Source organism: Saccopteryx leptura, chromosome 5 (genome assembly GCF_036850995.1).
Source record: "Saccopteryx leptura isolate mSacLep1 chromosome 5, mSacLep1_pri_phased_curated, whole genome shotgun sequence".
Taxonomy (NCBI): Eukaryota; Metazoa; Chordata; class Mammalia; order Chiroptera; family Emballonuridae; genus Saccopteryx; species Saccopteryx leptura.
Genome location: NC_089507.1, coordinates 28,389,490 through 28,413,845, shown reverse-complemented (window position 1 = coordinate 28,413,845; position 24,356 = coordinate 28,389,490). Strand labels below are relative to the sequence as shown.

General features: G+C 41.1%; 1 protein-coding gene across 3 annotated transcripts in view; it reads left to right on the top strand.

Annotated features, from left to right (window-relative positions):
- UGDH (UDP-glucose 6-dehydrogenase) overlaps positions 1-18,716 on the top strand; it is a 34,412-nt gene extending 15,696 nt beyond the window's left edge. For all 3 annotated transcript variants that reach the window (XM_066386177.1, XM_066386176.1, XM_066386175.1), the window contains 10 exons: positions 1,399-1,500; positions 4,747-4,947; positions 5,060-5,257; positions 7,474-7,621; positions 9,726-9,820; positions 11,537-11,667; positions 11,931-12,064; positions 12,702-12,793; positions 12,907-13,017; positions 17,373-18,716. In XM_066386177.1, the coding sequence (XP_066242274.1) occupies positions 1,399-1,500; positions 4,747-4,947; positions 5,060-5,257; positions 7,474-7,621; positions 9,726-9,820; positions 11,537-11,667; positions 11,931-12,064; positions 12,702-12,793; positions 12,907-13,017; positions 17,373-17,483 (1,323 nt within the window). In that variant the 3' untranslated portion in view covers positions 17,484-18,716. The remainder of the gene's footprint in view (positions 1-1,398; positions 1,501-4,746; positions 4,948-5,059; positions 5,258-7,473; positions 7,622-9,725; positions 9,821-11,536; positions 11,668-11,930; positions 12,065-12,701; positions 12,794-12,906; positions 13,018-17,372) is intronic.
- The last annotated feature ends 5,640 nt before the right edge of the window (positions 18,717-24,356 follow it).

Sequence of the window (24,356 nt, the reverse complement as noted above, 5' to 3'; positions counted from 1 at the left end):
ACAAGTTAATAATTAACTGAATATCAACACAACTATCAGAGAATTTGATGTCTTCTGTGATTTCAAACAAACATTTGATTCTGCATTGTCATTATGAACACAGGTTTTTGCCCCCAAAAGTTTAGGCTGTACATTATTTAGTCTACATTTACATATACATAAACGTACTTTTTTTCTAAGTCCCAGTGTAAGAAATACTTCTAATAAAAAATTGTTACTTTTCCCATACTGTTTAACAGGAGATATAGTAATGTTAAGATATAAACTGTGCAACACCACCTAACAAGTATTCCTGCCAAAAAAAAATAAGGTCTAAATCTGATGAGAACACCCAATCAGCAAAATACAGACTTTGAACATTTCTACAGGATAAACAAGTTGTTTTTTTTTAACAAGTAAACTAAAGAAAAAAAACAGAGAAAGATTAAAATATTGTGGTCTTAAAAGACACTTAAGTGGTAAGTCTGTTGTACTGTATGAATCTCACTTGGATCCTGACTGAAATAAACTATGGGAGGAAGGACATGTATAGGAATTATTTTTATTATTGACAGAGACAGAGAGAGAGTCAGAGAGAGGGACAGATAAGGACAGACAGAAAGGGAGAGGGAAGAGAAGCATCAGTTCTTCATTGCGGCTCCTTAGCTGTTCATTGCTTGCTTTCTCAAATGTACCTTGATGGGGGGTGGGGGTGGGGCCTACAGCAGAGCAAGTGACCCCCTGCTCAAGCCAGTAACCTTGGGCTCAAGCTGGTGAGCCTGTGCTCAAGCTGGATGAGCCCGAGCTCAAGACAGTGACCTTAGGGTTTCAAACCTGGGTCCTCCGCATCCCGGTTCAATGCTCTATCCACTGCGCCACCGCCTGGTCAGGCAGAAATTCTTTTTTTTTTTTTGTGGCAGAGACAGAGTCAGAGAGGGACAGATAGGGACAGACAGACAGGAAGGGAGAGATGAGAAACATCAATTCTTTGTTGTGGCTCTTTAGTTGTTCATTGACTTCTCATATGTGCCTTGACTGGGGGGGCTACAGCAGACCGAGTAACCCCCTGCTCGCGCCAGCAACCTAGGGCTCAAGCTGGTGAGCCTTGCACAAACCAGATGAGCCCGCTCTCAAGCTGGCGACCTTGGGATCTCAGACCTGGGTCCTCCACATCCCAGTCCAATGCTCTGTCCACTGCGCCACCGCCTGGTCAGGCTAGGAATTCTTGATATTAAGACACTTTATGGCCTTTGGTTCATGATCTTTGATTTTTCTACAAAAGTGTTATTTGAGAGTAAGTCTAGACCTTTAACTTATGATATAAGCTTCTGCTTTAACACATGTCATTCTCTACATGTTAGGCTGTTTTATATGACCCATAAATAGTATGTACAGCTACTTTTCTTTTTTTCTTTTTAGCCAGGACTAAAAGAAGTGGTAGAAGCCTGTCGAGGAAAAAATTTATTTTTTTCTACCAATATTGATGAAGCCATTAAAGAAGCTGATCTTGTATTTATTTCTGTAAGTATTTTTCTTTTTTTTTTTTTTCCTGTATTTTTCTGAAGCCGGAAACGGGGAGAGACAGTCAGACAGACTCCCGCATGCGCCCGACTGGGATCCACCCGGCACGCCCACCAGGGGGCTACGCTCTGCCCACCAGGGGGCGATGCTCTGCCCCTCCGGGGCGTCGCTCTGTTGCGAGCAGAGCCACTCTAGCGCCTGGGGCAGAGGTCGAGGAGCCATCCCCAGCGCCCGGGCCATCTTTGCTCCAGTAGAGCCTCGGCTGCGGGAGGGGAAGAGAGAGACAGAGAGGAAGGAGAGGGGGAGGGGTGGAGAAGCAGATGGGCGCTTCTCCTGTGTGCCCTGTCCAGGAATCGAACCCGGGACTTCTGCACGCCAGGCCGACGCTCTACCACTGAGCCAACCGGCCAGGGCCTAGTATTTTTCTTTGATGTGTGTGTGTGTTTTAATATATTCTTCCAATACAGAAATTTCATCCTATTTTAATAGTAAATCTGTTGTATTAAGCTACATCATTGCTTAAGATAGCATTGTCCAATTGAATTTTGGTTGTCACTGACTTTGTCCAACACTTTGCCAAACCCTCTAATCATTTGGTCAAATGTGTCATTTCAGATCATCAAATAAATAAATTCAGAGAAAGTTCTAATCTGAGATCTAGAATTAGGAAGTGCTGGTCAAGTGTGAGCACATGTGTTGATAGTGTATTTTATGATTTCTTTTTTCTTCCGGTTGGTAGAGGTGAGATAAAGAGAATCAGGTAAAGTTCGCTTGCAAATATACAGGCACTCCTATCTAGATGAATTATATTCCAAAACTCATTTTAAGTTAATTGTTTGGAACTCAGCATCTGTTGTTTAGGTTGTCAGGCTACTCTCTAGACACCTTCAGCTCATAATATGACTAAACTATTGTACCTTTATAATGAAAAAAAAGATCCAATGCTTGGAAGTAAACTGGTAATCCAATATTTGAACCAGGGTAATTTATTTCTTGCTGTACTGGTAAGCATTTACTCACATATTCTGTATGTGAGGGTGTAGTTCTCACCAATTGGTGTCCGAGCTAGGGTGTTAGAAGACTGAAGACTGTTAGAGCCTTAAGGAATGAAAGGAAACCAGTGGTGTGAACTTTGAGTGGGTCCCAGGCAATAAAGGAAAGAAATATCATGAGATCCATCTTCCCTCTATGCATATTGTTCATAACGGTGAGTTGTGAATAAGGGGTTGTTTTCTGACTGGTGAGACAAAAGCAGTACTGTGAAGATAGGTGAGCTCTAGAAGAAAGTGGTAATGAAGCCAGTCTCTTCTTTTTTGGCCTTTATAATTACCTCACAGATATTGGTGCAGCTTCTGTGACTCACCCACGCATCCTCTACTTGAGCTTGCAGAAGGTTAGGATCGAGGCAGAGAAAATGAGGAAGTATTTTGGAGTAGCTAGATACTTAGAGTTAATCAAGAAGTTATCTTATTCCTCTGGTTATCTTACTTTGGATAACCACAGCCAGGAACAGCAATAGGGAGATTTTCTGTAACAATAGTTATTAAAATAGTCTGTTCTCAGGCAATAGCGTCTACTGTAGGGTGGTCTGACAGAGCTGACTTGATTTATCTATGCCTGTCAGCCAGTCTAACCTGAGCTGCCCTGGATCCTTCCAAGCTATTAGTTTACATGCCTATTAGGGCTATTTATTGCTGTATAACTCACATTTAGTTTCTATTTTTCTCTGGATTAGTTTTTTTTTTTAATTTGCTTGTTGTATACTTTTATGGAAAATATCAAACTTTTATGCAAGATGCAGACAGTAATATAATGAACCCCTATTTACTCATTCTCTGTTGTCAACAGTTATGCGGATCTTATTTCATTTACTACTTCTTTCCCTTTCCTCCCACCCCAGATAATTTTTAGGGCAATTCCATGTAAGAATACTTTCACACAATTCACTTGTTACTTTCAGAGCCCCGTTACTGGGGAAGTCCTCTGACCAGCTCCCAGGCCTGGCCGTTTCACCTCATCCCGCCAGCCAGCCGTCATTGCCCTGCTGTGCTCCGCGCTCCTGCCTTCCATGACTCCGTCTTTTCCTAAGTTGTTCCATGCATATAAACAACTTTTTCTTCCTGCTTTTCACACCTCAACTCAGTCTTCAAGTTTTGATTTGTTTTGGCTTGATTTCTTTACTTAATCCCCCACTAGGTTATAAGCTCATCAAGAGAAGAGAATTGGTGCTACTGACTTCTGGTTAAAAAATTATTCCTGTATAGAATTTTAGATTCTTGAGCATACTTTCATTTTTATCAGAGTGTTATAAAACTGATGGGTTAGGTTTTAGAGCATGTGTTATCCTTATTTTCTAATAAGGTCATTGAGGCAAAGGCAGCCACACTTCCCTAAGGTTATTAATATAGCTAAGCCAAAACTAAATACCTGCTCTGGACTCATAATTTATTTCTCTTTCTGTTTGATCGTCTTTGTCTATATAGTGTTCTATAACCTGAAGATGCTAGATAATTCTTAGCTTTGATGAGCCAAGAAAGTATTTGTGAATGATACTGCAAACATTTTTAAAGCTATCGATACAGGCCTATAAAGAAGAAGAGTGAAAAAGGAGTTTAAAGACCATGATAATATTTTACGTACTATGAATAGAGGAAAGAAGAGAAAAATCTACATTTCATTTCAGATTGTTGGCTCCTTTAGGATAAGAACTGTTTCATTCATCTTTATATCTCCAGGGCTTAGCTTGGAACCAGCCTGCCCTGGTATCTGACACATGTATGGTAGTTCTCAACAAAAACTTACTAAATAAATTCTCCAGGTGCTTCAAGCTATTCCTTCTGGTGATCATATTTATTAAATGTTTTGGTTTTGTTTTTTTTTTTGCGCCCGGGCCAACTTTGATCCAGTGGAGCCTTGGCTGCGGGAGGGGAAGAGAGAGACAGAGAGGAAGGAGAGGGGGAGGGGTGGAGAAGCAGATGGGCGCCTCTCCTGTGTGTCCTGACCGGGAATCGAACCCGGGACTTCTGCACGCCAGGCTGATTCTCTACCGCTGAGACAACCGGCCAAGGCCTTAAATGTATTATTTTTGAGGAACTAATAGAGAATTAAAGTCAGGGCTACTGATGATAGTTAACTTCTCACTTGACTAGCTTCTCAATTGATGTTCCAGGGCCTATTTTGAAATCGCTAAGTATGCATCTTGGATGTCAAAGATAATCTGTTCTTAATCCTGGATACTTTCACCAGGTGAACACTCCAACAAAAACCTACGGAATGGGGAAAGGCCGTGCAGCAGATCTGAAGTATATTGAAGCTTGTGCTAGACGCATTGTACAAAACTCACATGGGTACAAAATTGTGACTGAGAAAAGCACAGTTCCCGTGAGGGCAGCAGAAAGTATTCGTCAAATATTTGATGCAAACACAAAACCCAACTTGAATTTACAGGTATGCAAAAAAGGAAACAATTAGAATCTGGTTCTTCTTACATAAATATCAATGCCTTAAATTTGTCCATAATTAATACTAGTTTAAAACTTTCTTTATATTGGGATTCTAGGTTCTGTCCAACCCTGAGTTCTTGGCAGAAGGAACAGCCATCAAGGACCTAAAGAACCCAGACAGAGTATTGATCGGAGGGGATGAAACCCCAGAGGGCCAGAGAGCTGTGCAGGCACTGTGTGCTGTGTACGAGCACTGGGTTCCCAAGGAGAAGATCCTCACCACTAATACTTGGTCCTCAGAACTTTCCAAACTGGTTAGTACGTAACATTCAACTCTCCAGGCAATTTAAAGCCAAGGATTTCTCTTAAACCTGTTATGTTACACAGCTACTTTTTTTCCTTTCCTCCTAAGTGAGAGAAGAGGAGATTGACTCCCGATTGCACCCTGACCGGAATCCACCCGGCAACCCCTGTCTGGGGCAGATGCTCTGCCCATCTGGGTCCATGCTCACAATCAAGCTATTTTTTAGTGCCAGAATTGCTGGAACCAGTTGAACCATGACTGCAAGAGGAGAAGAGAGAGAGAGAGAGACACACACACACACACAACAGGGGGAGGGGGAGGGGGTTTATAAGCAGATGGGCACTTCTCATATGTGCCCTGACTGGGAATTGAACCTGGGACACCCACACATCAGGGCATTGCTCTACCACTGAGCCAACCAGCCAGGGCCAGCTACTTTCTTAATATTAACAAAAGGTATGCTTTTGAAGATAACATTGCTTTTTTTTTCATTTTTCTGAAGCTGGAAACAGGGAGAGACAGTCAGACAGACTCCCGCATGCGCCCGACCGGGATCCACCCGGCACGCCCACCAGGGGCAACGCTCTGCCCACCAGGGGGCGATGCTCTGCCCATCCTGGGCGTCGCCATGTTGCGACCAGAGCCACTCTAGCGCCTGAGGCAGAGGCCACAGAGCCATCCCCAGCGCCCGGGCCATCTTTGCTCCAATGGAGCCTTGGCTGCGGGAGGGGAAGAGAGAGAGAGGAAAGTGCGGCGGAGGGGTGGAGAAGCAAATGGGCGCTTCTCCTGTGTGCCCTGGCCGGGAATCGAACCCGGGTCCTCCGCACGCTAGGCCGACGCTCTACTGCTGAGCCAACCGGCCAGGGCGAAGATAACATTCTTATATATTATGAAATAGTTATGAAATAATTTTTACAAGGGGGGTCAAATATCAGTGTATAAAATATTCTGGAAAATTTAAAAATTTTAATAAAATGGAGGATAGAATAATTTTTAAATTTTTATTTTTTTATTTTTATTTATTTATTTTTTACAGAGACAGAGAGTGAGTTAGAGAGAGAGACAGGGACAGACAGACAGGAACGGAGAGAGATGAGAAGCATCAATTATTAGTTTTTCATTGTGCGTTGCAACACCTTAGTTGTTCATTGATTGCTTTCTCATATGTGCCTTGACCACGGGCCTTCAGCAGACTGAGTAACCTCTTGCTGGAGCCAGTGACCTTGGGTTCAAGCTGGTGGGCTTTTCCTCAAACCAGATGAGCCCACACCCAAACTGGCGACCTCGGGTCTCGAACCCGGGTCCTCTGCATCCCAGTCCGATGCTCTATCTACTGCGCCACCACCTGGTCAGGCGATAGAATAATTTTTGAAGTCATTCTTTCCCTTCTTTTACTCTCTTTCATAATTTTCTTTTTTTTTTCTTCTACAAAGGAAAGGAAGGAGGGAAGACAAGGAGAATGGAAGGAAAAGAAAAAGGAAAGAGGAAGGGAGAGGGAAGAGGAGGAAAAAAGAGAAGGGAGGGGAGGAGCCAATCTTTGGTTTTCTAAATATGACTTGACTAGGTTAAACAAGATGTTCTCCATTTCTAAACTTTTCCTTGAGTATTAATTAGAAGCTTATGGAAATAGGGTTTAAGGTGCAGGCCACTGATACACAGTTCAGCTGAATAAAGGGTTGTAGAGTTAACATAAGCTCCAATGATATCGAGGATGGACAGAGGCCTAATTAGAACATTTTCCTGCCCTGGCCGGTTGGCTCAGTGGACAGAGCATTGACCCAGTGTATGGAGGTCTCGGTTTCAATTCCTGGTCAAGGCACACAAGAGAAGTGACCATCTGCTTCTGTCCCACTCCCTCTTCCCCTCCTTCAGCCAGTGGCTCAACTGGTTCGAGCATGGCCCCTGTGTTGAGGATAGCTCAGTTGGTCCTAGTGCGTTAGCCTCAGTTGCTAAAAGTAGCTTGGTTGATTCGAGCATCGGGGTTGCTGGGTGGGTCCTGGTTGGGGCGCATGAGGGAGTCTGCCTCACTATCTCCCCTCCTCTCATTTAAAACAAAAAAGAACATTTTCCCTCACCAACCTGTCTTTTGCCTCCTCAAATTGAGCCCATCAGTAACTTTTGTATCTCCCTCAGCAATTTGCATTAACTCAGTGAAATATAATCCATGTATAAATGTGTAAAACTGCTATTTTAGCTTATCATAGTTTCATTTTTTTATATTTTAAGGCAGCAAATGCTTTTCTTGCCCAGAGAATCAGCAGCATTAACTCTATAAGTGCCCTCTGTGAAGCAACGGGAGCTGATGTAGAGGAGGTGGCAACAGCCATTGGAATGGACCAGAGGATTGGGAATAAGTTTCTGAAAGCCAGCGTTGGTAACCTGAAAATTTTCAGTATATAAAGTGGGTTCATTTAGCTAGGTCTCTAAATTTAAGGAAGGCTTTGTTTACCTAATACCCTTTAAATTATTATTCCATTATACAAATAGCCTTCGGCCTATCAGGGACTTGTTAAGCGAGGTGACAGTTACTTACACTGTTTAATAATTACTGACTGATCGGAGAAGGTGAAGGGATTAGTGAAATTATCAATATATATACATAACACAGAGATACAGATACCGGACAGCAAATCCCAGAGGGAAGGGGGAAGGAAGTTAGGGGGAAGGAGCAAAGGGGGTATAAATAGGGACACGGGGGTGGGGGTGGCGAGTGAGGGTGTTATATTCAATGGGACATTTGAATCCATGTAAACACAATAAATTAAAATTAGTAAAAATTTAAAAAAAATTACTGACTGAGTAGTAAGATAAAATAGTTCAGTGTTTTAGGAGGAAAAAAATTAGTATTCAGTAAAAACATTTAGGAAGAGTAAGTTTGGGAGACCACATAATAAATAACTCAAGTAATACCCAAAGCAAGTAGTAAAAAATTTCCTATCATTTGCTTTTCTCACTAATATACTTTTCAAACTGTGGCCTTGGTGATCTTCATTATTTGCAGATTTCATATTTGGGAGTTAGCTTGCTTGCTGAAGTTTATTTGTGACCCCAGATCAGTACTCATGGTGCTTCTGTGGTTATTTGCAGACATAAACAGAGCAGCAAAAAACTGGAGTCGCCTGACACATACATTCCCAGCTGAAGCTGGAGAAGGCAGTGCCCCTGTCTTCTTGTTTCAGCTCATACTGCAAACATGTGCTCTTTCTATGGTCTGATAAGTGCAAGATTTTCACATTTTTGTGCTTTTTTGTTGGTGATGTCACTGTTTAAAATAGCCTCCAGTATATTGCTGAAGTGCTGTCTCGTGTTCTGAAGCGACAGAACGCTGTGATGTGCCTTCAGGAGAAAGTACACGTGCTTAAGCTTCGTTTTTGTGAGTTACAGTGCTGTTGACTGTGAGTTCACTGTTAGTGAATCTACAATATGTATTAAATAAGGTGTCTTAAACAGAAACACATAAAACAAGATTATTTATTGATTGGTTGATGAAAATATGACCAGAAACTCACAGGAACTTGACCTTTGTTTCAGTGGTTCAGTGTTTGCTAGTTTGGCAATTTTGTAGAATATGACTACCGAGTAAAATGAGAACTGACTGTATTTTCTGATATAAGTTAATAAGGTTGATATCAAATTAAATAGAGCCTTTTACAGATTGGGCCAAAGTAAATAGAGCCCTTCCCGTATTTCTGTGGCTTTATGCCATTTTGCAATACTGGTTTCCCTGACCTTTTCTATCGTTTTGATATTTCCTTCTAGCCACCATTTAATAAAAGTAGCTACTATTTACTGAAGGTATTATGCTATTATACACCAAATTCTGAACCAGCACTTTATAGAGCTCATTATTTATCCTTATAACCTGTTACAAAGGTGCTGATATTTCCTTTATAGAGATGATTGGTTTTTTGCAACTTGATCAAAGTCATGCAACGAGTGGCTAGATGTCAGACTCCAGAGCCCAGGCCAACCCTCACTGTATAGTGTATTGCACTAGACAAGGGTGGGCAAACATGGCCCTCAGGCCAAATCCTGCCCATAACTTGTTTCTGTAAATAAAGTTTTATTGGAACGTTACTAGCCAACTTGATTACATATTGTTTATGATTGTTTTTGAGCTACAGAGGCAGAAGTGAATGTTCTGCCAGAGACTGTATGGTCCACAAAGATTAAAATATTTACTACCAGGCTCATAAAATATTGCCAGCCCTGTGCTCAAGTTAGATATGTGGGGCAGTGATACTAGATGACTGAGAAAAAAGTAGAAGACACAGAAATAATAAAACTTTAGCTAGAAAATTATTTGGAATTTATTTATAGAATTGATTAGTTGCCTGCAAACTTCACACAATTTATAAACCCACTAATTTTCCAATATTAGAATTTTAGAATCTGATTTAGTGTGACAGAAATTTGTCACAATTCAGTTGTGTTATTCCTAAGTGAAAATATTGTCATTTTCTTCTTTGTTTCTTTAGGTTTTGGTGGGAGTTGCTTTCAAAAAGATGTCCTGAATTTGGTTTATCTCTGTGAGGCTCTGAATCTGCCTGAAGTAGCTCATTATTGGCAGCAGGTATTAATCGTTATAGTCAACAACTTACGATGAACTTTTAATTAAAACATGTCAGCCTTGGTGAAATGTTTTTGACAAAATTTATTTACTCCAAGAGCTCAGTTATTGTTATATTCAGTCTTTTAATTTTAGGTTTATTTATTGGGTTTCTGTGTTTTTGTCTTTTGTTACTCAACTGTGATGATGTTTCTGATAAACCAGTATTGCTTCTAGTTTTATAAATAAATCTGTTCCCAAAGTAAAGCAAGAAATTACTCTAAATTAGAATTCTTTCTCTTGAAAGGCATGAAATCAAAATAAAGGAAGAACCTGTATTATGATTTCAAGTGGTTTGCATAAGCTGGCATTTGTCTTGTCCTTTGAGATTCACAGAGCTAAAATTAGAAAGCTTCTCAAATTGGAAAGAGTTAACATTTATTGAGTGCTTACTCTGTACCAGGCTCTCTTTTAAGTACTTTGCTTAGTTCTCATTATAGTCCCCATTACTAATATCATGAGGAATTTGAAACTTAGAGATTTTAAGTAATTTGATCACAATACCAGATGGTATGTGTACCTTCCCCAAATATTTTCCTCCCAAGTTTGTAGTTTTTAGATTTTAGCAGTAGGTGGGAATGTAAGTATATGCACCTCTGTTTTTTTTCTAATGGAAATATACACTCAGTCCAGCATGATGGCTTTGTCTTACTGTCTGTTGTGTGTAAAATGCAGATAAAAGCTTGATTTTCCAATCAACCACTTTGGGCTCATTTCCCAAGGTTTCAGGGTTTAAATATAGCCGCTAGAAGTTTAGAGCCTTAAAAAAACACAATAAGCCTGACCTGTGGTGGTGCAGTGGATAAAGCATCTACCTGGCAATGCTGAGGTCGCCGGTTCAAAACCCTGGGCTTGCCTGGTCAAGGCACATATGGGAGTTGATGCTTCCAGCTCCTCCCCCCCTTCTCTCTCTCTCTCTCCCTCTCTCACTCTCTCTCCTCTCTAAAAATTAATAAAAAAAATTAAAAAATAAAGTGGGGCAGACCGGGAGCTTGCTCTCTCTCTGTTCCTGAAAAACAAACAAACAAAAAAACACAATAAAGCAGTCTCTTTCCTTATATTCATCTAGTGACCAGTATGAAGTCTTACTTATTGAACTCGTAGGAGAGTGACAGTTGATAAGACTTTTACCCATCACATTTCATTAAAAACTGCGAAAAGTTCATGGTGTTGCGGTTCATCTGGAGGCAGCTGTGACTGTACATTGTTTGCTCTCTCTCCCCTTTCTCCTCACACTCGGTGTGGGTAAGGGGTGGGAGTGAGCAGATGAGGGGGTACTTTGGGATTGGATTACTCACAGCCTTGCTCACAGCAGTGTTTGGAGAAGTTAGCTAAGGTGAACACTGCTTTTCATGTGCCTTATTTAGGCTGGCCTCATGGCCAGACCTCAACTGGAGTTGAAACTTAGCTGTGTTCTCCATCTTTACATCCACCCCAGCTCTATGTATGGAAAGATAAGCCAAATGAAAGTTAAAATTTTTAGTATGGCTTTAAGGAGAGGGCAGTGGCTATCTTTTCTTTTTAAATCTGAAAATACTAAAGAGGTTGGTTAATTTGTCTCCTGTTAATTTATAAAGCTTGGATTCATACAACAGGACTCACCATAAAGCTCTGAGCAATGTATGACACAAGCTGCACTTCTTTTAACTAGTCATTGTATAATTGTATGTGTAATTTCAGGTCATAGATATAAATGACTACCAGAGAAGAAGGTTTGCTTCCCGGATCATAGACGGTCTTTTTAATACAGTGACTGATAAGAAGATAGCTATTTTGGGGTTTGCATTCAAAAAGGACACTGGGGATACAAGGTATAAGTTCTTTAAAATATTTCAGCCCCATTGAGAGTGTTAGCTCCTTATCTTATCCTGATGATAGATTGGAGGATGAGTACATGAAATACCTGTGTGTGTGTGTGTGTGTGTGTGTGTGTGTGTGTGTAGTATAAAGAATAAGACTAAAGTGAATATCCATATCCTCATGAGAGGTAGAATTTTACCTGTATATTAAACCCCAAAGGTATTAGAATATATGTCATTTAAAAAGCTTAGCAATGCTGATTTGTTTCCTTCAGAGAATCTTCTAGTATCTACATTAGCAAATATTTGATGGATGAAGGTGCACACCTCCATATATATGACCCAAAAGTACCAAGGGAACAAATAGTTGTGGATCTCTCTCATCCAGGCGTTTCAGAGGATGACCAAGGTAAGGCTTTGAGTCTCCTGAATCCCTTTCAGTGTGGGCCCCGAAACCTGTTTGTTCTACAGAAGCCTGTGTTCAGTTTCTATCATTTCTATCATTGGTAGGCCCTGTTTCAACTTCATTTCTCTAGCTGAACCCATAAATATTGTTTTTTTTTTGTTTTTTTTTAAGGTTTTATTTTTATTTTTTTATTCATTTTAGAGAGGAGAGAGAAAGGGAGAGAGAGACAGAGAGGGAGAGAGAGAGGAGAGAGAGACAGAGAAGGTAGGGAGGAGCTGGAAGCATCAACTCCCATATGTGCCTTGACCAGGCAAGCCCAGGGTTTTGAACCGGTGAACCGGGCATTTCCAGGTCAATGCTTTATCCACTGCGCCACCACAGGTCAGGCCATAAATATTGTTTTGTCAACTTTGATTTGAAGTGATTAGCTTTGGGTTGCTCTGATGATTTTCCCCATATATTTTAAAAGGCCCCAGAGAGTCCAAGATGTTTCTGGGGCAAGGCTGGTGGAGTTCCTGCCCCACATCATTCCCCCAGCTCAGCTTTCAGACCATCAGTTCCTCTCGCAACCCCAGTGTTAAAATGCATCATTTCAAACAACTTCTTTCCAGTTGCCTATTTTTTGTTGCTGTTGTTATAGTGTCCCGACTTGTGACCATTTCTAAGGATCCATATGAAGCATGTGATGGTGCCCATGCTGTTGTTATTTGCACAGAGTGGGACATGTTTAAGGTGAGGTGACAAAAATGGTATTAAGGAAAACTTTAGAGATATTCTAGTATCAGTTTGGTTTGAGTATCTGCTCATGTGCGTGTTCAAATTGTTCCTTTGCTCTGTCTTTATAGGAGTTAGATTATGAGCGTATTCACAAAAAGATGCTGAAGCCAGCCTTTATCTTTGACGGCCGCCGCGTCCTGGATGGGCTCCACAGTGAGCTGCAGACCATTGGCTTTCAGGTGATCGTGGTCCTAGACTGGTTTTATTCGGTTTGTTTGGTTATTTGGGTTTTACCAGCATTGCATTTTAGAATTTTCATATTTTCTCATTGAGCAATCACATGACTCTGGGGCAGCATGACTATGAGTCAGTTCTCTGGGAAGCCTCTGTGGGGTTTTTGTAATTATTCCACTCCCTCCTTAAATTTATCAGCGTAAGGTCATCCAGTCCTGGTCTCCCTTACATAGCAGCAAGGAAGTCATTTGTTGCCTGTTGTGTAGACACAAAATGTGTCCTGTCTGACCTCATATCCTAAAGATCAAGAAAATATACACAAACTTGTTTTTCTGGAACCACTATGGCTGCTCCACTGAAGTGTGTGCACCACACTGACCTCCTCAGAGGCCAGGCCTCTTATTCCTGCACAAATGTCTTGAAAACTGCGAGATGCAGTAGAGTTGTCACACGTTGTTACCGGGTCCTGTGCCTTCTAAATTCTAAACCGGTCCTAGTGCTGTGAGGGGCAGAAGGGAAAGTGTGGGGCTTCAGTGGGGCTGGCCCTCTTCTTCAGAGTTCCCGTCCATGCAATGCTTAGAGAACTGACAGAACCCCCGCCCAGAATAGTACATTTATGTGTTGCATCTCTTTCAGCTCTTCCCAGGGGCTCCAACAGTATTAATAAGAAGGAGCTACTTTCTGTTTCCTCTCAGCAGTGTGTATGTGCTGGGAGGTCAAGGGGAGGTCAGGGAAGACAAAAACGTGCCAGGAGATTGCTGTCAGTATAGTCAGTCCCCTAGCAGAGCAGAAAGGGACAGTGTTTGGGGCTGGCTCTGTGCGTCTGCTTAGCATCAGTTGTTTTGAAGAGAACAATGAGACATCGTTTGCTCTTCAAAGTATCTGATATGGTTTTCTTAACCTGTAACCGAGTTGTTGAAGTTCTTTCTTATTTGGATTTGAGTGTTCATTTCTCATTTGTGAGAGAATACTTGCAGCAAGAAAATCGCATCCTTGTCTGTTGACACTGCATCAAGGACCTTGGGGATTCTTCTGCCCCACCCGTCCTCACTGAGTAACAACATGACTTCCCGGTCATGACGTAACTCAGCAATGTTATTTTTTTTGTATTTTTCTGAAGCTGGAAACGGGGAGAGACAGTCAGACAGACTCCCGCATGCGCCCGACCGGGATCCACCCGGCACGCCCACCAGGGGCGATGCTCTGCCCCTCCGGGGTGTCGCTCTGCCGCAACCAGAGCCACTCTAGTGCCTGGGGCAGAGGCCAAGGAACCATCCCCAGCGCCCGGGCCATCTTTGCTCCAATGGAACCTTGGCTGTGGGAGGGGAAGAGATAGACAGAGAGGAAGGAGGGGGGTGGGGGGTGGAGAAGCAAATGGGTGCTTCTCCTATGTGCCCTGGCCGGGAATCGAACCCGGGTCCCCCGCACGCCAGGCCGACGCTCCACCGCTGAGCCAACCGGCCAGGGCCAGCAATGTTATTTTTTAAAGATTATTTGCACCCTGGTTGGATAGCTTGGTTGGTTAGAGCCTTGTCCCTGTGTACAGAGGTTGCCAGTTCGATCCCCAGTTAGGGCACATACCAGACAGATTGATGTCTCTCTCTCTCTCTCTCTCTCTCTCTCACTCACTCACTCTTCCTCTCCCTCTCAAACCAAGAGTAATCTAAAAAAAGAGGTTATATTTGCATGGTATAGAAAATTTTCTCTCATTACTGTTTTACTCATGTAAGGGAAAAGATATGTAAAACGGTATATATTTCAAATGAGTTTTAGTTTTTATAATTTAAGTTTTCCTATTAAGGATTAAAAAAAGTTAGGAATGGAAACACTTATTAAAGAGAAGGTATAAGTCATTAAATAAGACAATTCATTAATACAAAACAGAGACCTAACTTTGTGGTATGAGTCAGAATTAAATACACACACACACACATTCATACATATATATATGCTAATGAAACAAATTAACTGTAAGGTCCTAGAAGGAAGGAATGGCCTTTTATTTCTTTATATTCTTTTTTTGTGTGTGTGGCAGAGACAGAGAGAGAGTCAGAGAGAGGGACAGATAGGGACAGACAGGAAGGGAGAGAGATGAGAAACATCAATTCTTCGTTGCAGCTCCTTAGTTGTTCATGGATTACCAAATATGACAGGAAACAGGTCAAGAATATAAAATACATACCAGAAATAGACTCACAGAGATACATATACAAATTTACCATAGAGATGATTATATATCAATACAAGAAAATAAATGACTAAATGAAGAATTTCAAGAGAGAACTAAAAGCATTATAAAAATATTAAATGGAAATTTTAGAGCTTTTTAGAACTTAAAAATAAAATAAATTAGTATCTCAGCAGAAGTTTTACTATAGGTCAAAATAGCTAAAGTGAGGATAGTGACCTACAAGATAATATCGGAAGAAAATAACAGATGGAATGAAGTTAGAACAGGAAAAAAATTTAAATTAGTGAATAGGAGACAAATGGGACATGTTGAAAATGTCTTTGATATGAGTAACTGGAGTCCAAGAAGAAGTGAAAGAGAAAAAGTAACAAAGTCCATATTTTAGAAAATAATGGCTAAGAACTTTTAAATTAAGTGAAATCTCAATTTACAGAATCAAAAAGTATTATAAATTACTTGCAGAGTAGATATAAAAAATACCTAAATATACTGTAATAAAAATATTCAGGTAGCTAAATGTACATTTGTTGTTTGTCAGTCAGTGTCTACTTTTCCAAAACTGCATTATATATATATTTTAATCCAAAATACTATGAAAATTATGTAATATGTTTATCTCTGCTATAGACAGGAGATGAATTTAGGACTATTAAAGAAGCAATGTCTTTAAAATTAAGATTGATGCTTTTGGATATACAGAAAAGTTTAAAATGTAATGTGTAAAATAAAATTTGACTTTGTTCATTGAAGGCTAACTTGTATGCCAAACACTGTACTGAGCACTTTATCTGATTTAATCCTTAGCACAACCCTTTTAGGCAGGTGGGACTAATATCACTTACAAATAAGGAAGAAAGACCTAGAGTTTAGGTGACATAGCAATTATCAGCCAGGATTCCAAACTCTAAAGCCTGAACTCCTGAGAACTATGCTATTAGAGCTTACGCAAGATTTTTAGAATAAGGGAAATGGACATGAAATAGAATATGAGAATGTGAATTAACTGGATCTGGTTACTTTTAGGAGGGATTACTTATTGATTTATAAAAGATGGGGGGGGGGGAGAAGCAGGAAGCATCAACTTGTAGTAGTTGCTTCCCATACGTGCCTTGACTGGGCAAGCCCAGGGTTTCGAACCCGCAACCTCAGCATTCAAGGTAGATGCTTTCTTCACTGTGTCACCACAGGTCAGGTGGAACCTAGTGTCTTAATTGCTTTCATATGTGCTGCTAAAACAAGGGCGCGTATCATTCTCTACACTGGTTGAGGAGGGGATCTGGTGTTGGGATTGGCAGAAGTGAGAGTGTCTGTATGATGTACATGGGTGTAGCAACAAAAAATAGGGAAGGAACCAGAGATCTTTCATAGCGAGATCTTTCATAGCTACTCAGCAGTTTCTTCTTTTTATTGAGAGAGAGAGAGAGATGAGAAGCATCAACTCGTAGTTGCATCACTTTTAGTTGTTTTTTTCTTTTTTCTTTTTTTACAGAGACAGAGAGAGAGTCAGAGAGAGGGATAGATAGGGACAGACAGGAATGGAGAGAGATGAGAAGCATCAATTATCAGTTTTTTGTTGCGACACCTTAGTTGTTCATTAATTGCTTCTCATATGTGCCTTGACTGCGGACCTTCAGCAGGCCAAGTAACTCCTTGTTCGAGCCAGTGACCTTGGGTCCAAGCTGGTGAGTTTTTGCTCAAACCAAGTGAGCCGCGCTCAAACTGGCGAACTTGGAGTCTCGAACCTGTGTACTTCCGCATCCCAGTCTGCCGCTTTATTCACTGCACCACCACCTGGTCAGGAACTTTTAGTTGTTCATTGATGCTTGTCATATGTGCCTTGATGGGGGGGGGAGAGGTGGGGACTCAAGTGAGCCAGTGACCTTGTGCTTCAAGTCAACAACTTAGGGATCATGTTGATGATCCATGCTCAAGCTGGTGAGTCTGCGCTCAAGTCAGAGACCTTGGGGTTTTGAACCTGGGACCTCTGTGTCCCAGGTCGATGCTCTATCCATTGTGACACCGCCAGTCAGGCACAACTCAGACAACTTGAAAATCATTTTCTGCTTTCCCTCTTATCATAATTCATTATATAGTTTTTACATTTATGTATTATGTGTTATGTATTATACTTTTTAACAGTTTTCTTTCTAAAATCTCTTTTTTTTCTAGATTGAAACAATTGGCAAAAAGGTGTCTTCAAAGAGATTTCCATATGCTCCTTCTGGTGAAATTCCAAAGTTTAGTCTTCAGGATCCACCTAACAAGAAACCCAAAGTATAAACAATTGCCATTTTTATTTGTAATTATTTTGGTACTTCAGGATAGCATATATCTATCTGATATTTAATGGTAAATGAACCAAGTGATTTTAAAGAAACAAAACTATTTTTTTAATAATAAATTTATACCAGTTCTATGGGAATCAGCATTTCTAGTAATTATGAATCTAGAATATTTTTTACATATTTTTATAATATTATTACCTCAGTAAGGTTGGGTGAGGGCAGATAATCATGTTGGTTTTAATGGTGTCGATTTTTGTAAAACAAAAATTAAACTTCAAACACTTTTTACTTTACAAAATATTCACAGGCAGCACTTTAATATCACATTGTAAAGGGTAAGGTACTTTTCAGTTTTTCTGATTATCAGTTTCGTTGTCATTAAATATGTATTTTAAGTCATAAAATACTGTACAGACCCTGTTAACCTTTCGGAGAGTGGCATGGAGACTTAGGTTCTGGCTTACTGGGGAAGGTGTCTTCCTGACCACTGCTGTCTCTGAGCTTAGGGGGAGGGTGCAGGAGACAACGTGGGTCCTTGTATGCTTTTTAAATTTTTTATGCTTCTGATATTTGTCCTATGCTTCCATGTTGGAAATAACCCTTTTGTTTTAATGAGCTGTGTCATTGATTTTTAGCCCAGAAAGGTCATCACTACTTATTTCCAATCAATCCAAATGAGATTAAATTTTTAACATAAAGAGAGTGTCAGTAGTATGGTCTATTTCATTTCACTTCTTGTTTTTCTTCACTGATCATTATTGTTTTTAATCCAAGAGCCAAAAATATTTGTTACCTTGACTTTGCATTTTTATTTGTATTATTTGTTGCAGTCTCCTCCCTTTTTCTTTAAATAAGAAAGCCAAAGGAAAAACAAAAAAAAAGGGAAAGCCAAATATAATCTCATGTATAAACTTAAAGACAAGATTTTACAAATTATGTATAGCATAATTCTAAAAAAAGAATCTTTGTATTTCTATCTGCTTTTTTCTTATGTCTCTTGTTGACTTATATTTGGTGTTTTTCCCTTTTGTTTTATTATTATTGATATGTGTCAGCTGTCCATTTGACGCTTATGCTCTGCTAAAAGTGTACAAACTGAGTTAAACAGATACAGGCTTTATCCCTAGGAATGAATGCGGTTCATTAAGAACACAGAGACAAATATAAAGATAAGGACAGACATCTGTACAGATATCAAATACATAAATAAAGTATTCTACATAAACAACTGTGTGGGTGTATGTTTGTCACAGTGCAAAGAACTAGTGAGTCATGACAGTCTGACAGATAGGAAAAAATTCACACTTTTTTGAGAAAAGGGCATTAAATCATACTTTCAGATGATGCAAGAAGGGAGGGATATAGCAAATAGATGAGATAGCAGCAAACTATAGCTCATGAGCCAAATCTGGCGAGCCACCTGTGAGCTAAGAATGTTTTTTCACATAATTACATTTTAAATAGTTATGTAGCCTGACCAGGCGATGGCGCAGTGGATAGAGCATTGGACTGGGATGCAGAGGACCCAGGTTCGAGACCCCAAGGTCACTGGCTTGAGCAAGGAGTCACTCGGTCTGCTTCTGAAGGCCCACAGTCAAGGCACATAGGAGAAAGCAATCAGTGAATAACTAAGGTGTCGCAACGAAGAATTGATGCTTCTCATGTCTGTCCCTATCTGTCCCTCTGTCTGACTCTGTCACACACACACAAAAAAGGTTATGTAAGTCCCCAAGTTTGCCCCTTCACCCAAAAAGCCTAAAATATTGGCTGTCTGGCTCTTCAATCAAAAGTTTGTAGAGCCCTGAAAAGACAGACCCTAGGTATTTGAACATACTCATAAGATTTGTAAGCGAGGATTGTGTAGGAAAATGGCTGGAGATTGGAATGCTGCCCTGAAACAAGTCTTCTGTGCGGACTTCGGGACACCAAGTCCTGCGGGGACAGAACGCTACCCCTGCAAGCACTGATGAGGTTGTTTCCTGGGAGCTTCTGAACCTTATAGCCTTTTCCTGCGTACCTGCAAAGTTTTAGTTAATCATCCTTCTCTGTTCCTGAGTCTGTGCTCTGCTAATTTGCTTGATGATCAAAGAAATAAATACGATGAGGCTGCAGAGATCTGGGCTCTCAGTCCTAGAGGCTAGGAGTCTCCTGTCCCCATCTTTATGTTGTGTCTTGTGTGTTTTTTCTTAAGTCCTGCAGCACCTTCCTCTCGTGCACACCCATGCCGAGCTGGTCTCTGCAGAGGATGAGCCCTGGCTGGGTTGTGAGTTTGTTCTCTGGTCAGGGCACGTACAGGAATCAACCAATGAATGCGTAAGTCAAGTGGAACAACAAGTATTATGCAACAAGAATTGATGTTTTTCTCTTTCACCCCTCCCTAAAATAAGAAACAATTTTAAAAAGATTTAAAAAAGAGAGTATGAGCTTATTAGAATTTGCTTTACATTTCTTCTTGAAAACATTTTTGTATTCTGCTTAATAATTTTATGTTCTAGTAAAGGCATTGTAATCCAAAAATGTCTTGCTAAAGCAAATAGAATTAGGCACTGGTTTTTAGCTGTAGCATGCTGCAGTGCCTGGGACTGATGTTTTTTTTTAATGTGTAAAATATTGATTAAAAGGTAATAGAATTTGTAAGTGGAGGAAAATGGGCAAAAGACGGCTCATAAGAACCATGTAAACCTGATGTTTGTGGTGAGGAGGAAAAAACCCAAACTAGGGAGGTAACTTAACACAGCAATTTGAGAACTTGGTGTGAAAAGTTCCAAGAATGTGGTTAGCCTTTTCTTCCCCCACTAAGAAAACTAAACACCATTAAAAAAACAATTGATACATGGCTATTATTTTTCTAGCTTGGTTTTGTTTTTTGGTGGTGGTCAATGCATAGTGATGAGATTATTAGCTAATAATTAAAACTGAGAGTGGTACATGGAAATGGTGAAAAATCATTCAAATAGATACAGAAGGGTATATAAAATACTAAAATCTCTCCCACAATGTGCTCTAAAAACCATCTGTTATTCCACGTAAGACTTCAGGTTCAAATTTTGAATGCATTACCTACTAGCATGTGATACCTTTGCTAAGTTCCCTGAAAATCTTATTTTTCTCATCTGTAAAATAGAGATAACTCATCTCTAACTCAAAAAGTTACAAGGACTATATGAGATCAATGTTGACACAAAGATCTTATTGGCATAGTGGCTGGCAGGTGATGGGCACTCCAGTAAGACACCATGTCAGGCTGGTCCCACTGAGCCAGAGCCACACCCAGGTTCTAGAATCACTAAGAGAACAGTAATTAACACTGCACAGTACAGGACAGGCACTTTGCTAGGCCTGCGGGGTGTATTTTCTCATCTATTCCTCACATAATTCCTTTGAGATCAGTCCTATCCTCCTTTTCAGATGAAGGGCTGAAGGCTAGAAAGATTAATAACCTGCTCAAGGTCACAACGGTTTGAATAGTTTTTCTTATTGAGGTAGAGAGGAAGGAAGAGAGAAACATCAGTTTGTTGTTCTACTTGTTTATGCATTCATTGGTTGATTCTTGTATGTGCCCCACTGGAGGTTGAACCTGCTACCTGGCGTAGCAGGATGATGGTCTCTAATCAGTGGTCGGCAAACTCATTAATCAACAGGGCCAAATATCAACAGTACAACGATTAAAATTTCTTTTGAGAGCCAAATTTTTTAAACTTAAACTGTATAGGTAAATACATTTCTTATCAAGGTAGTGCCTGCACGTGGTATCCTGTGGAAGAGCCACACGCAAGGGGCCAAAGAGCCGCATGTGGCTCGTGAGCTGGGGTTGCTCGAACCCAGGGGTCCCCAAACTTTTTACACAGGGGGCCAGTTCACTGTCCCTCAGACCATTGGAGGGCCAGACTATAAAAAAAACTGAACAAATCCCTATGCACACTGCACATATCTTATTTTAAAGTAAAAAAACAAAATGGGAACAAATACAATATTTAAAATAAAGAACAAGTAAATTTAAATCAACAAACTGACCAGTATTTCAATGGGAACTATGGGCCTGCTTTTGGCTAATGAGATGGTCAATGTGCTCCTCTCACTGACCACCAATGAAAGAGGTGCCCCTTCCGGAAGTGTGGCGGGGGGCCGGATAAATGGCCTCAGGGGGCTGCATGCGGCCCGCAGGGCCGTAGTTTGGGGACCCCTGCTCTAACCAAATGAAATACCCTGGCCAGGGCTAGGAGCTTTTCTTACTTGAAATGGAAAGCACTCTAATTTAAGAGACGTTAATAAGAGGAGTGAGAACCTGTGGCCTTAGGCAGAAGAATTCAATAACATCCTAAGGAAATGATCAAAATGTGGATAGGGCTACCTAGCAGGAGCAGCAGCAGCAGCAGCAGCGAAGGATTTGAGTGCATGCTCTGCCGTTCTGGAGACTCCCAACCACGTGTTAGAAAGGGGTCTGAGGTTCTACAGGGGGCTAGGGATGGGGCAAATGGGGTAGTGTGCGGCAAGACAAGCAGGTGAGGTTAAGGTCTAGCTGTGTAAGTAAGCTCATTTGTACTCACATTCAGGTAACCCTATTTAAAATATTTCAAATTAGGTGTCTTTATACTATGAGGCAGATGCTGTTGAGGTGCTAAGAAATGGAAGACATTGATGAATGAAAGCTAGCTTGTAAAGAAGCTAACACACAGAAATAACAGACCAAATATGAAAATAGCCATGAATGATAAAAACAATGCAGTGTGGGCACTAAGGGTGAGTTTACCCCAGCTCCCTGTTTGCCCTAAAGAAAAGCCGGCAGGCCTGACCTGTGGTGGCGCAGTGGATAAAGCGTTGACCTGGAAATGCTGAGGTCGCCGGTTCGAAACCCTGGGCTTGCCTGGTCAAGGCACATATGGGAGTTGATGCTTCCAGCTCCTCCCCACTTCTCTCTCTCTGTCTCTCTCTCCTCTGTCTCTCTCCTCTCTAAAAAATGAATAAATAAAGTAAAAAAAAAAAAAAGAAAAAAGAAAAGCCGGCAGGTCAAACGACTGTCTGGATTTTTGGTTATAAGTGTTGGATTAAACACATGCTAGTTTCATTCTCTCCTGAAACCTTACTAAAATGGGAGTAAAGGAATAAGAAAGCTATAAATAGACAGGTACAAAGAATGGGAAAGGAGGCCCCAGTGGATGAGAGATGTCAACCAATTTTTAGAAGGTGGAAAGCAGTGGGAGGCGCAGTATCTGCGAAGAGCAAGCGGAAGCCCAGTGGCTGCACGAGGGGTGCCTTCTATAATAGATGCAGGTAATTGGTCCCATAGGACAGCTCAAGAATTGGAGGCTCCAGATACCACAAGAGGCGGTGTTCAGATAAGCACCTGAAAACGGGACTGAGATGGAAGACAATATAAGGAACAGACACAGCCAAGTCTCTCCCCTACCCCACAGCAAGAAGGAACCTTTCCCACCCCCTTACTTTCATAGGATATTAAGAGGCTTATTTTCAGGAGGAGTGGAATCAGAAAATTTCAAATTTGGGGACGGTGTTTGTGAGATTCCAGGCTGGAAACAAGGAAAATAAGTTGAAACCTGCATCCTGAAGAGACCCATACTCCCCTTCTTAACTTGCTCCCCCCCCCCACCCCCCCGTTACTTGCTTTTAACCATATGGCTCTGAGAAAGCTGGCAGCCAAGTTTATAACTCTCATGGCAGGAGACTGAAGGGTTTTTTTTTTGTCGTTGAAAACTTGAATGGCTTTAGAGAAATAATCAACATTTCCGAGTCCTTCACTGAAAAATCTAGCTCACCCTCAAGCATTCTATAGTGAAATTTTATCAATTATATAGCTCTCCCGACCCCAGCTTCCTGTTAGCTTTAGAGTGGCTCAACACATGGTATGTATGCATGGAGAGCCAAGGGTCACTGGGCATTTGAGGAGAGCCTTCAATGCAAAAGGCAGAGACCAAAATGAAGGAAACAGACAATGCTCAAGGCAAAGAACCCCAACTTCAAAAAACTATCTTTAGAGGGAAAATGGAAAGAAATTGCAACTCTGAAACAAGAACAGGATGCTATATTTTTAATGGAATAATTAAAAGAACACTTGAAAATTAAAATGCAGTGGTCAAAATTTTAGCAAGAGAATCATTGTCAAAATTTTCATGGGAGCTCAATATAAGTACATAAAAACTGTCTCATGGCCCTGGCCGGTTGGCTCAGTGGTAGAGTTTTGGCTTAGCATGTGGATGTCCTGGGTTCGATTCCCGATCAGGGCACACAAGAAAAGCACCCATCTGCTTCTCCACCCCTCCCCCTCTCTCTTCCCCCCTTCTTAGTCATAGCTCAATTAGAGCAAGTTGGGCCCCAGCGCTGAGGATGGCTCCGTGGCCTCTGCTCAGGCACTAAAAAATGGCTCCATTTGCAACAGAGCAAGGGCCCCACATTGGCAGAGCATCGCCCCCTAGTGGGCTTGCCAGGTGGTTCCCCGGTGGGGCACATGTGGGAGTCTGTCTGCCTCTGCTCCTCTCACTGAATTAAAAAACAAAAACAAATACACAAAAAATCCCAGTGTATCATTAGCTTAAGTGTGTGTTAAAGGGTGTGCATGTGGCTTCTGAGCTGCTAAGAGTCCCTAGGGGGACTTGTATTCACATCCCTCTCAGCTCTTGCACCTATGTTCTCCTCACATTCCGAATTTTTTTTAATTTTATTTTTATTTTATTTATTCATTTTAGAGAGGAGAGAGAGAGGAGAGAGAGACAGGGGGGAGGAGCTGGAAGCATCAACACCCATATGTGCCTTGACCAGGCAAGCCCAGGGTTTCGAACCGGCGACCTCAGCATTTCCAGGTCGACGCTTTATCCACTGTGCCTCCACAGGTCAGGCACATTCTGAATTTTTA